Source organism: Lingula anatina, chromosome 2 (assembly GCF_051362555.1).
Source record: "Lingula anatina isolate TDL-2025a chromosome 2, LinAna3.0, whole genome shotgun sequence".
In the NCBI taxonomy this organism is placed as follows: Eukaryota; Metazoa; Brachiopoda; class Lingulata; order Lingulida; family Lingulidae; genus Lingula; species Lingula anatina.
In genome coordinates, this window is record NC_141768.1 from 34,393,968 (window position 1) to 34,407,048 (window position 13,081).

Below are 13,081 nucleotides of genomic sequence, written 5' to 3' on the forward strand. Positions count from 1 at the left end.
TGTTTTCTCATCTGGAAGGGTTTGTGCTTAAAGAAAGGTTGCACTTGTCATATTTGGTTTTTGTATGGACACTGCTGTGTCTGTACATCTGTCACTACCAACTGTTCGTTGTGTCCAATTTTGCCAGCCATGTGTCTTAAGTAGGCAGCAAAACTAGCAAAGCTGATAAATTTAAAGTTAAAGTTGATTAAAAGTATAGCTTTGTGTATACTGTAATTGTTAAGAAGTAGGTACACCACATTTAATACCGCATAACATGGGTTAAAACATGATGTGATTTTGTTTTCAAATCAAAATTTTCTACCATCTGAAATTGATATTTTTCAAGTCATTGGGAAAATCACCAATGGTTGCTTTCCATCCAAAGTGTTAGTTAATAAATCTTAATATCATAATGTCAGTTGAATTGAAGGCCAGTGAAGTGTCATTGTTACAAATTGTACAACAATCCAAACCTGGTGCATCTTTTGCATTGCACTGCAAGTCTTCATAATTGGCAGCTTCAGTTCTTTTTTCAGTGCAGTGTATTTAAAAGACGAAGGATCTTTTCCTTAGCAGCAATACCTGATCAAGTAAATGTATCGTAGATGCACTTCAAATTTTGGTCACATTATTATTCATTGTGAAGTTGTCTATAGTACTTAAGAAATCCAATTTATGATGTCGTTTTCCAATGATGGCTTCCTTCAAAGGCAATACTTTAGGATGACAAGGGATAAATATTCCTAGGATGTTTGGGAACAATATGCATCTTCTTTGTAATATTTATAATGTACTATTTTCATATATGGAAATATTTTGCAGTCGTGACTGTTTAAAAACTGCTGATCTCTTAATATGCTGTTGTCATTGTTTAATATGATATATAGATTTATATATCAACTGAAAGTTAGTGGTATGCTGAAGACATTTCTTCCGCCAGACATAGTTGTCAAAATTTTTTAACTTACTGATGTCAGTTTTACAAATTTGTAGATTTTTACTTGCAAGAAGTTAAAATGAAAATACCTGCCCTTTATATAGAGTAGCATTTCACTAAATAATATATATTTAAGTGCATGTTTTGTACATTTTAATTTCTAATGAAGGTATTATTTCTATTGCACACCTTTGCTGCTGGTAATACACGAGGGAATATTTAGCAAAGACTGTAAAAGTCACTTAAATACAGGATGGTTATTTTTTGTACAGACACCAACTGTAATAAAGGCAATTTTATTAAAACTAAAAAATGAATTTTTTAAATATTTAACTAGGCGAGTCATTTACATTTTCCTAGTCTGTGGACAAGATTTTTCCCATAAATATCAGGTACATGTATGTTGAGGTGCACTAATACAAACAACAACCAAGCATTGAAGCTGTAGCCTTTAAATAATCGTTCAATTGTAGAAATAAGTAGTATTTATTATTTATTAATATGTAAACATATCTTTTTCATGGAATATTATGCCCAAATTATGTAAAAGCCACATTATTTCTGATTTATGGAATACTTTATTTCAAAAGATATGCATTTCAATGATTTTGGCACCACTGGAGAACAATTTGTTACAAACTTATTCCTAATGCTCCAGAAAATAATAGACAAATCTGCTCTTACTGGTAAAATACTTCGTCAATATCCCATCAATCTACCATTGATCATAATGAAATCGTTCTTACAACTGGTAAAAAATATCCTTACACTGAATGTTGTATAATGAAAAGCAAAATTGATTTGCCTCTTTCCAGAAAAACTTAAACCCACAATGAAACCCAATCATATTCCAAATTTGCTTAATAGTCACAGCTGGATACCTGCCCAGTCTCCACACTACCTTATACCCATGAGGCTTAACACCATGATATTTAAAATGAAAATAAATTTCCATATTTTTGAATACAATATATCAACTATCAGCCCTTAATTGTGCTACAAATCATTAATTCAAAATGCTGAGGCTATTCCTCCCATGTGGTACTCCCTCTCTCACTCACACCCTTCACTTAACATTTTTCAAGTTTTCATATCCTGGTTTTGTTTAGAAGTATTACTAGTCAAGAAGAGATAAAGCCACACTAGAAATTACAATATACTTATAACATCTGGTTTTGCAAACTTTTTGGGTAATATTGCATCAATTTCCACAATCATCTTCTGAGAAATAGGAAGTATAGCATTCTTTTTTGTTGTTGTTGTTGTTGTTGTTCTTAAGGGGTCATCTACTAAACAATTTGTTAGAAGAGACACAGTATGATGGTGTTGTAATGAGGTTTCCACTATTATGTCCCAGTAGGAGAATTTACTATAAGACTCTCAGTTTGTTCTTGATCCAAATCGCGTAACCTGCAAACACAAGGGAATATTTAAATAAATAAAATAGAAAATTATAACACAAGTGAGCACAAAGGCAATTAATCATAAATAAACAAACAAACAGAAATCAATATAATCAACATAAATTATACAGCTTGAATGATGCACCAACTCTAAAGTACAGACAGAAGCCATCTTCAATGCATGCGTCATCAAATTGTGTGCACGAAAATGGAACATTATTGCATTTTCAGCTGAGAACTTGTACAAAAACATCTTACATTTTTATAAATCAATTATTATTATTATTATTATTTTTGAATTTGAACCTACCTGACAGGTGGCCTTGCTTTTACTATACAATGAATGCATTTTTTAATAGCTAAAAGCACTGGGTCCCAGTTCTCATAATAAGAAAATAAAGTGACAGCAAAGAATGAGAGGAAGACTGGAAAAGTCCCAACATAGAATCTCCAGGTGTAGCTCTTTTCCTAAAAAGAAATTACATACAGTAAATCAGAGTCCAAAATTTGGATAAAAAAAATGCTAACTGCTCTCTCACAAAAAGCTTTGTTTTTTTACAACATGAACAGATTTAATAACAACAGCATTGTATACAAAAACCAATGCTCAAAATATTGCATCTGACTTGGACTAGCATAAGGCATTTAGTGTGGAGGGGGGTTATAGACTCACCTGAAATATTATGTCTGCCAGCACTGTTAATGGAATTGTAAGGCTGAGAGATAATGTGGCTAGCAGTGATGAGGTTAAGAAACAGCCCCTGCAACATCAAGACAAAAACAATACAAATATTCAAGTTATACTATTAAATATTCAGGCCTTCACTGTCACATGAGACCAGTTTTGTTAGGATTGACTGAAAATGTAGATGTCAGATAAAACTGCCCAAAATTAATTTATTATCTTTTACATTTAACATTTCAAGAGAAATTGTTTATAAAAACTGTTCTGGTTTTGTGAAAATTTGGGCAGATTTTTTATCATTTACGCAACATTTTTAAAAAAAACTTTTGACGTTAAATTTCAGGTTTGCCATATCTTTTTTTAAAAATCATTTATCCCATCCAGGGTGAGCTTACCATAACCAGAGCAGATCTGAGAGTACTGTTCCAATGAGTCCATTGACTAGTAGGAATAACCACTGCTCTTTGGTGGGCCATTGGAACACTTCTGCCTTGGAGTAGTGCAGGATGAAGAACCCAGGCCACAACATGATGAAGTTAAATAGCCCAACAAATCCTGAAGTAAAAACATTAGTAAACTAAATGTTCAAAGAGATAGGGTGGACTTATCTTAACCAACTGATACGACTCAAAAACACATTTTTAAACTAAATAAAAACGAGTAAATAAAACCCAACTAGAATAGTGTTCTAGAAAATGAGTTAATCAAAGTACATCTGTTACTTACCAAAAAACAATGGCAGATCTACTTTATCTTCATTTTCTACTTTTCTTTTGAGCATCACAGTGTACACAGCATATAATATGGCACCACACAAAGCCCACAGTGCTCCTAGGGGAATTGTGCCTTCCATGGATTTATCTTCCCAACACACCAGAAGAACCCCTCCAATACTGAAATTAAATATTGGTATTAAAGGGATATACTGATAGGGATTTATGCAGGAAAAGAAATTTATTGACAATTTAAATTTCCATTTCTAGTATGAAAACTGCTTTTAAAAATCAACTTGGATAACTGTGTAAGCAATTTTTTTTTCACAACTGGCATTCCAAATTATATTTTTAGTATTTGTAAGTTTAAATTTTTTCTTTCTAAAAAATCTTTTCTTTTATTTTGGGTATCATAAATCCTTTACACAGCATGTAAATTATATAAATTTACTGTACCTCAATAATACTGCTGTTAATTTTGATAGTGAAAATCTATCAATACTAGAACTAGGGAATATGGCTGCCAGAACCAGAGTGAAGAGACATGACGTGGAAGACAGCACATTCACTATGCCTGCCTGGGTGTCACTAAGAGCTTCTTGGTATGCCAGGTTGCCAAAAAACCACTGCAAGTCAAAAGAATAATCACTTATTTTCTACATGTATTTCTACAAACCTGAAATTGTACGACTCATGACTTGACATAGTTTGCTGTATTGTATACTAGAATCATCATCAGAAGTGATATCTATTCTTAATTTGTTACATAACCAACCAACAGTTAGTGGTCTTCTTCAGCTATGCCGTTTTAGACCAAAAAAAAAAAAAAAAACATGAATCCCTTTAAAGGCTTTAACCAAACACAAACATTTAATATACCAGCACAAGTGCATATATATATAAAACACCAGAATGTGAATGTTACCTACCACAATACAGAAAATCAGGCTGAGTTTGACAACCTGTCTAATGGTGAGTCTGTTCAGTGCTCTCTGCCTGGCCTCTTCAGCACGTATGGATGCAGCATAGGACAGCCTGGCCAGTACTGCATCCTCTGCATGATGGTCTGTGAGGAATATGATGAGTATGTTGATTACAATAATAAGCACACTCAGAACAGCGGACTTAAAGATCGACTTGAATGCTTGCTGCATACTCCCTGCGGGGAATCAATTCCATGTCTAATCGAGATAAAGCGACAAGCTTTTAGGTGGGTTGCCAGTTTGCTGTTCTGAATGCTCCTAACCAAATGATCTTTTCAATGGGCAAAATTTATCAACTTTTCAGATGCATAATTTTATGAGCACAAAAATTACATTCCTATGAAGCATTTGTGGCGCTTTTGCTGCATAGGATAGAACTATAGAGCAGCCTGATTTTTTTACTTAGGAGTGATCTAATTTTAAGAAAGAATGGCTTTTTCATTCTTTTATTCATTATGTCTGTATATTGTCTGGAAATTATGTTAAGCCTGGTCAGCCTCAAAAAATCACAGTGCCTGTTTTATTGCTATTAATGGATTCTACACAAAAATGCAGGAATCCAAAGAATGCACAAAAAAATTCAAAGGAAATCTCTTCTATAATTTCATAAAGGGGTCAAACTCGCCTTATGTTACCCTCTTACCTGGCAACTGTCTAACTTCTGATATGCTGCTAAATCTGACAGACCTTGAAACTAAAAAAACAAGATAGCACAGCTTATACAAACATATCAGCAGGGATGACTTTATGTGCTAATGTGAATCGACAGATCTTTAGATGTAATAAGTTTCAGTGCAGTGCGAACACTGGCTGGTGGTGGGTCAAATGAAAAGCACATAGATTTCTACGCTTTTATACAATAACTTTATCAATTGAGAAATGATTTATGTATTAAAAGGAGACAAACACTACCTTTTCTTATGGCCGTTAAGCATTGTTTGCAGATTAGACAAAAATCAGCCTAAAACTCTTAAAAATATGTGCAAAAGGTTGACTTTCAGCTTTTGTATAAATTAATTATAATATTCATAATACAATCTTCATCCAAGTTAGTAGCAGCTTCATATGCTGTGAGTCTACACTCAGCCTTGCTCTACTTACTTGAGCCATCATCTGATTCAGTTCCACTATGCCTGTCATTAATGGGTACATATTTGGGTTCACTCTGAAAATTAAAGTTGAGCACAAAAGCTGACATTAAATGTAAGAATTCTTAGAAACTTTTCTTATTTATCTTTCATTTAGCCCATTTCATAATTTCATAATTTATCGCCAATGGGACTGGTATCTATATGAACTGTTGCTCTGAAGGTAATATGCCATTACCTGCCATTGAGTTTTAACACAATGTAGCATGCTGGCAAGAGAGATAAACCCACTTAAGTTAAGTGCTTGGTATGCCTATGACACTAATGAATTGCTGATGAATAATATCAAATAGGGGCACCAGGAATTGCTATTTTTTTTCATCAAAACCAATGTAGTAATAAGGTGCAAAAAGGATTTTTTTTAACAGGCTACAGGCTATCCCATTTGTTTTATGTGTTAATATCAATAATCACTAATTTTTGTATCTTATGACTAAGTAGTAATTCAAATGTGCTTTACCAACTGGTCTTGTTCTGTGGTGTCTTCAGTTACTATACTGGATATCTGAAATAAGAATGTATAAGATATCAGTAGTGGCACCACAATAAGGCAATTTTTTCCGCTAATTAAAACAAATTTGGTTTTATCAATATAAGAAAATATGTAGCAGATCATGTGGATTAAAACTGTGACTTAGGCTGCACTTGCTAAGATTGAAGATAGCTTTTTCACATCTTAAACCAAACTCTCACTTTGACATTAATGCACAAAAAATATTGTGCAAAACGGCAACTTGAAATCCAAATGTTTACATCCAAACCTATATGTGCTGTAAGCTCAATATTATTCATTATCCTGTTTTAGGGAAAAAAGACGTTAGCTTCAGATCTACAAATACCCATTCATCCTAACCCTACCCCATTACTCCTTCTACACTGCTGTCGCCATGGTTTCCAAAAGATAAAACCAGACAAGTAGAGCATAAACATGGAATTCTTCACATAGGTACTGAAAAATGGCTTTCTGTAGTGTTCATTTCTAAACAGATACTGAAACAGAAAAGAAAGACAGATATCAAACCAAACAAATATGCTAAGCACATTTTACATTGTCTAAATAATTCTTTATAAGGTTTTCATGATTGAACAAACATATTATGATATAAATAATTAAGTTCCATCTTGGATTTTAATACTAAAACCTTCTTAAGATCTTTTCCACTTGGTAACAACTCTTCTAAAGGAAAAGTTCGTTATTTCTATCCCTACCAATTCACAAATAGTGATAATAAGTTTGCCCTTTTCCTTGGATTTAGAGAAATAAAGAAGTTTTATTGACAAAAGAGGTGTCAGGAGTCAAATTTCTTTTCAGTGCTATGACTCAGTTTCTTTTCAGAAACCCAATACTTACCTCAGTGAGCTCTGAGGATGCAACCCAAATGATATCAACCAGAAGTAAGATAATTGTACCAAAAAACAGGCGCTGTGATTTGGTGAGGCTGACAAGGCTTAACATAATTCTTTACTAGTTGAAGCAGTTTCCATTCGCTGCTGTAAAAAAAATAATAATTCTTTGTATTATTATTGGACATACATGATTTAGGAAAAAATTGGAGTGTGCTTGTCTGTCAAAGTGCATTTATGCATATGAAATTTGTCTGACCAACAGTATAAACATCATTTGTAACAATATATGGGTTAAATTGAAATTATAATTAGTAACATTTCAAAACCAATGTTGGGTTGTATGAAAGCTGAATAACACTATACAACCCACCACTGTCAACTATTCTGTATTATACTCTAACTCAATACCAGGAAGAGGCGTGTTAATCTGTTAAACTGATTGAATTCATCCAGAGTACCCAAGGAGTTAGATCAATTTATGTATACAGATAGTTTCAATGAGAATGAACCTTTAGGTCCTAACCAAAAGTTACAGTTTCATTCTATCTATGCTTCACTTTTAAATCTCTTTTTTTTTTAATCAAATTTTCCCCTTTCCAGGGTCAACCACAATTCTCGCCAGGTCAAGCCAGAATCCTATCTAAGGTCTGCTTGAAAATGTCTGAGATTCAAAAATTGCTTTATAATTGTCTGTTTACACTGTTAAATATTTTGCTGAGGTTCAGAGAAAGTGGAAATGAAGTGTAGGAAAAAACTTGGAAGTTTAGATATTGGCATCTATCATCTATGGACACATATTTGGCAAATACACTAGTATAGCACTGATTATAATAATAATAATATAAACAGGAATGCATGAATTAAGATCACTTTGTTTGAATTGTGATAAGGGCAGAAAACTCGGACTTTCAATGCGTGTTAAACATACACACAAAAAATATAATTTGATTTGAAGATATACTTAAAACTGTCTGTCAACCACAATAATTGTAAAGTGGTCTCTCTCTGCCTGCCTGTCTGTATATAAATTTATCTATACACTTGTATTTTTCCAGAATTGGTGAAGGACATTAAGCGACTTATCAGTTTTCGTAATGCAGTTCACAGCTGATAATGCTCTGAATGATCCTGAATGTGGCTGAAGTGGCATAATCGAGCTGTGACACATATTTTTGCTTTGATAGTTATGAAAATAGAGGGTACCTGAAGACGAAAAACAAGCTAAATCGCAATCTAACCCTACCGTATTAAGATGCAGAACTGGATAACTAACGTATCAAATGCAATCTGCTATTACCTGATGCTAAATTCACTCAGGTCGGTTTGACGGTGTTACTTCCCCTCTTCGCCATGTTTGTTGACATCTCGCAAAATCACGCTCCGAAACGTGATCGCATCAGCGGCTGGTATTCAATTTCAAATATTTTCTTATGACCCTGCTTCCATACATAATTACAACCAGGTAAGGGTGATTTGGATACCAAGTTTTAAAGAGCCTTGCGTTAGAGCAGAGCAAGTAGGACAGAATTTATATGTACTTTTATATATTCATATTGACATAATTGATGCTCCAGGTCATGGACAGTGAATTTGGGAACTTGACTTTTAGTGACCAAGAGATACGCGAGCAGTTGGAAGCTTTGGGTTATCACAATGTACCACAATACCGACTGGAGGAATTTAGAAGAGGTAACTGTATATTTCAGGGCATTGAAGTGTAATAAATTTCACCAGCTTACTTTGCTTGTCAAAAACTTGAGATATTCATGGGACCAATTTCTTCATTCCACTTTGTACTCACAAGCAAAAAGTGAAAATTAGACAGAATGGTAGGATTTTATATCCCCCTGACACCTCTTTAAATCCACCACTGACTGTCCAGCACTGATGGAGGCAATTGATCAAATACTAGTATACATAGCAGCACTTAATAAATGGTCTTCCTAATTGAGACTGTTACAATATTGTTTTGTAAAATGTCATTTGTGGCATTGTCATTTCAGACTTGGAAGAACTGGTTCAACGTGAAAAAGTGAAAAGTAGCAGAGAGTCATCTGCCAGCTCTGGATCCCAATTGACCAATTCTTACCCAGGTAGATACTGTTATTTGTGGCAAAAGTTTACATGCATTTTAGTTATTCTGTCATTCTCAGCTGTCTCCTTGATGGGTTAATGAATCAAAACCATGTGAAATAACTCAAGAATACCCAACTTGTAGAATACCATAATGCAAAAAATATTACTGAATAGCATAAATACCAGTATGACAGTTTTATTAAATGTTCATACTTAACTCATTTAGATTTTTAAAATTTATATAATGGTAGACTGGTGTGGTATTCTTAAGTCATTTCATGCAGTTTTAGATCCTTCTACCAATCGAGGAGAAAATGAAGCATGTCTTGAAGGATGCTAGAGATTCACGTTTTCCACTTTTAGCAATCCTCTTCTGTTTCCTATTACTAGCTTTGACTAAATTCTGCATTTGGTAATGTTTAAGCCAGTCAAATCCTTGATTTCTAAATTTATCAGAAAAGTTGGTCTGTAGTTGATGGTATATTTCTTAGATAAATATATTTTCCCTCCAGATGACCAGACTTTGTATCGGAGAGGGCCACTTGAGGCGGTTAATGATGCTGCCAAGTTAGAAGAAGCACATTCTGAACACAGCGTTCCTTTGGCAGTAAGTAGCTTTATAAATACATTTGATGTTGCTCTGGCTGCATCTCTTCATTAGGAATCATCTTTTGTCAAGAGTGATCCATGTGAGTCGTATGAAGAACTAAAAAGTAAAATGGTGAAGATGGTTTTATATAATAACTGAATAGGCGTAACAATTAATTTCAATCAGCTTCAAATTTTACCTGCTACGACTGGTTCTGTTTACTAGCTATAATAACATTTGTACCTTTTATTTTATTATAGGGCAGCCATGCCAGGTATGGCAAAGAAAACCAGTATACAACCCATGTTCCATATGGTAGAAAGAGCTCAAAGGACATAGGCTCTGTTGAATACCACTCTAGATACCCCCATGGTGTGGTAGGCAGCATGGGGGACCAGGTGTACGAGGGGCATCCTGAGGACAGTTTTATTTCAGATACTACAAGTGATTCAAGGAAAATGATAAAGAGAAAGGTATTGAGGTATGTATTGGCATCCAGAAGAAAAGAAATAATGTGAATTGTTCACAATAATATATAAATATATATGATTTCCAGATCAACTATGTTTTTAGATTTCTTTGGACCTGGTAAGCAAGTTTATTGGTTTCAATATTTAAATATGATTTTTTTTTCTTGGGGCATAACATAAGTTTTTCATCAAAGATCAAATTGTGCACAGTAGGGTGGACCTCGGACAGTTAATGTTGAAGTAAACCAAAGGAAAAGTATCAGTTGTATAAACAGGCAGAAAATTGTGGATAGTTGGTTAGTGCTTAGTCAGCATGTTTTCTCACTTTCGGTATTATTTTCAGGAAACAAGATGGTCATTCAGTTATTGACGAGTCCTACACTGAAAGTGAAGCAGGTAGGGTGCTGAAATCCAAGAAGTTGAAAGGTTGAACAGACATCCATTCCAGTGAACTTATCTACTGGTAACTGATCTCCTGGTCAAATGGTCAAGTGCTTGCAAAATTACTGTACCCATTAATATTTGAATTACCACCATTATAACTTACCCAGGCGATGTCCTAATATATTTTGAAATCGGGTGTTATTCCTTAGGTGATTTATCAGTATTGGAGGAGAGGTTAAGTCAACTCCCACTGTCAGACCCAGACACTGCCTCAGAGGATTTTACTGCACACAGGAGATACCCTCGCAGGCCTTATTCTTCCAGAGACTTGGTAAGCTTAAACTGTGATATGTACATACGGTAAAAACTTGAAAATTTTAGTCACTTAAAAATTAATTCATATTTTAAATTGTGTAAATCCGATGTATATTCCCTGAATCTGCCAAAGGCTCTCTACTGTAAGGGTAGTAAGCTGAAGACAAGTACATTTTCTGTTGCTTGCATTTAGAGTAAGTTTCATTGTGGATATATGTAGCTGAGCATAGGTTCTTAGAACAGTATAGATTTCGAAATTTTTGGTAAATGATGGCCTGCTAACATATTTTATGTTTGACCTAGTTTTGACAGCCAAGGTGACCCAATCTCCTCAACTGCCAAAACTCTTTCTTGTGTGGATCAATCACTATTGCACATTTTCTAAGATAATTTGTCAATAAAAGAGTAAAAACTCTGGCTTCTGACACCTTTTTGTATTGGAAAATGTTTTCAGAAGAGAATACTTGTGAAATTGTTTTTGCATATGTATTTAGAAATGCTACCATGTGCCGAAGCATTGAAAAAATCTATTTTACATATTCCAGTATTCCCGGATGTCAAACGACGATCCTTATCAAAAGTCAGGTATGGTTATTGTTTTGCTATTTTATTCTTTCATAATAAAATTTCGATTGGTGGCCATCATTTGATTTACATATCCCATGTTGAAAATATTTGGATATTGCAGTGTCTTGTATTACAGAACAGGGAAAGTGTACTTTTGCATAAAGGGAAATTAAAGTTTGATCAAAATCTGTTCATGATCCAACAATTGCACCCTTTGCTTTTAAGTATGATATGAGAAAGGTGTATTTCCTACACTTTTAGATGGATGCAACTTCTCACATTAAATTTATTGAAAAGATATCTTGATTTTCCTAGTCATTTGGCCCTCGGAGGCTAACCCTCATACAAAAGACCTGCGTAAGTGCGACCCAGTAAAGCGGTACCACCAGTTCAAACAGGCCTGGCAGCAGCAGAAAGCGCCAGGGGAAAAGAAACACAAAGGCCTTAGGTGGGATGTTAGGGAACAGATGCTGTATCACGATGAGGTGGTCAAGGTAAAGCTTGTCTAATCTTTGAGAATGATGATATCATTCTGACATTAGTGTTATATTAGAAATTGAAAGTTTGTTTTTGCAATTATGACAACAGCCATAGTAACAAGAACAGATGGCATGTCAGTATTTGTTTGTGATATGTGCCTAATGAGATCAGTCATTTGTAAATTAATTTGATGAAAATTCTTTAAAGTATAATTTTAGTGAATACTCATTATACAATTGTACATGTAGGAGTGTACACAAGTGCGTATTGATGTAATAGAAGTTGTAATACCAATCAGTAACAATGCTGTGTTTTTGACAATTTGGTGCATATTTTGAGTTTCTTTATTTTAGAAACCTCAAAGAGTGTTTGTCCCAAATACCTACAAAGTACCAACAGACAAAAGGCGCAAAGCTCTGCGATGGCAAATCAGGACAGACATGGCCCAGGGAGTGATGCCTTCAACAGGATATTGATACTCTGGACTTCAAGTCATATTATCCCATTAAGATGGTATAGAAAAATTATGGAAGATATGATCATGGAATATCTGAGAAAAGGATTTCTATAAAATTTAAATAATAAGCATGTCCTGTCCATGGCCTTAAATGACAGGTTTTGAAATGGCTTTTTTCCCAGTCTCCAAAGATGACTTTTAGTATACTGGCATAGGATCTCTGGTCCAATTTTTAGTTATTTTTCAATGGATTTACAATGCCCTTTACAAAAAAGTGTAAATTTCACATATGGTGTCAGTTATGTTTAAGCTATCATCGCTATTTACTTTCTTATTCTGTCGACTCCTGTAGAGGAAATAAAAGTGACCGAATTTCCTTTTCTAAAATTTGCAAAATGTCCAGGTAGTGATTTCTTAACTTGTTCATTCTGTGTGTAAATGACACGGTTGCAAAGAATATTTTTATGGATAAATTTGTAAATATGTATATAACATCCAATATCAAATTATATTTTTTTAAGAAATAAATTTGTACAAAAACACTT

At 34.1% G+C, this 13,081-nt stretch overlaps 2 protein-coding genes across 4 annotated transcripts; one reads left to right on the plus strand and one right to left on the minus strand.

Moving 5' to 3' along the window:
- Positions 1 to 1,474: 1,474 nt before the first annotated feature.
- LOC106178013 (solute carrier family 35 member F5) lies at positions 1,475 to 8,565 on the minus strand. 3 transcript variants are annotated; one of them, XM_013560995.3, is made up of 13 exons: positions 8,496 to 8,565; positions 7,203 to 7,339; positions 6,710 to 6,841; positions 6,312 to 6,356; positions 5,805 to 5,868; positions 5,347 to 5,397; positions 4,650 to 4,786; positions 4,177 to 4,346; positions 3,734 to 3,900; positions 3,403 to 3,562; positions 2,996 to 3,083; positions 2,633 to 2,790; positions 1,475 to 2,329 (listed from the first exon to the last, which is right to left on the minus strand). In XM_013560995.3, exons 2-13 carry the CDS (start codon positions 7,305 to 7,307, stop codon positions 2,266 to 2,268), a joined length of 1,341 nt encoding a protein of 446 aa, XP_013416449.2. In that variant the 5' UTR covers positions 7,308 to 7,339; positions 8,496 to 8,565; the 3' UTR covers positions 1,475 to 2,265. The 3 variants fall into 3 exon arrangements, with proteins under 3 accessions (XP_013416449.2, XP_013416447.2, XP_086859271.1); XM_013560993.3 differs by having other exon boundaries at positions 7,203 to 7,342; positions 8,496 to 8,563; XM_087003145.1 differs by lacking the exon at positions 8,496 to 8,565 and adding an exon at positions 8,402 to 8,417 and having other exon boundaries at positions 7,203 to 7,342.
- LOC106178014 (centriolar and ciliogenesis-associated protein HYLS1) lies at positions 8,528 to 13,078 on the plus strand. The gene is made up of 10 exons (XM_013560996.2): positions 8,528 to 8,660; positions 8,773 to 8,887; positions 9,202 to 9,291; positions 9,787 to 9,881; positions 10,124 to 10,344; positions 10,677 to 10,729; positions 10,927 to 11,048; positions 11,578 to 11,617; positions 11,915 to 12,093; positions 12,433 to 13,078. The coding sequence occupies exons 2-10, from the start codon at positions 8,776 to 8,778 to the stop codon at positions 12,553 to 12,555; spliced, it is 1,035 nt and encodes a 344-aa protein (XP_013416450.2). The 5' UTR covers positions 8,528 to 8,660; positions 8,773 to 8,775; the 3' UTR covers positions 12,556 to 13,078.
- Positions 13,079 to 13,081: the final 3 nt, after the last annotated feature.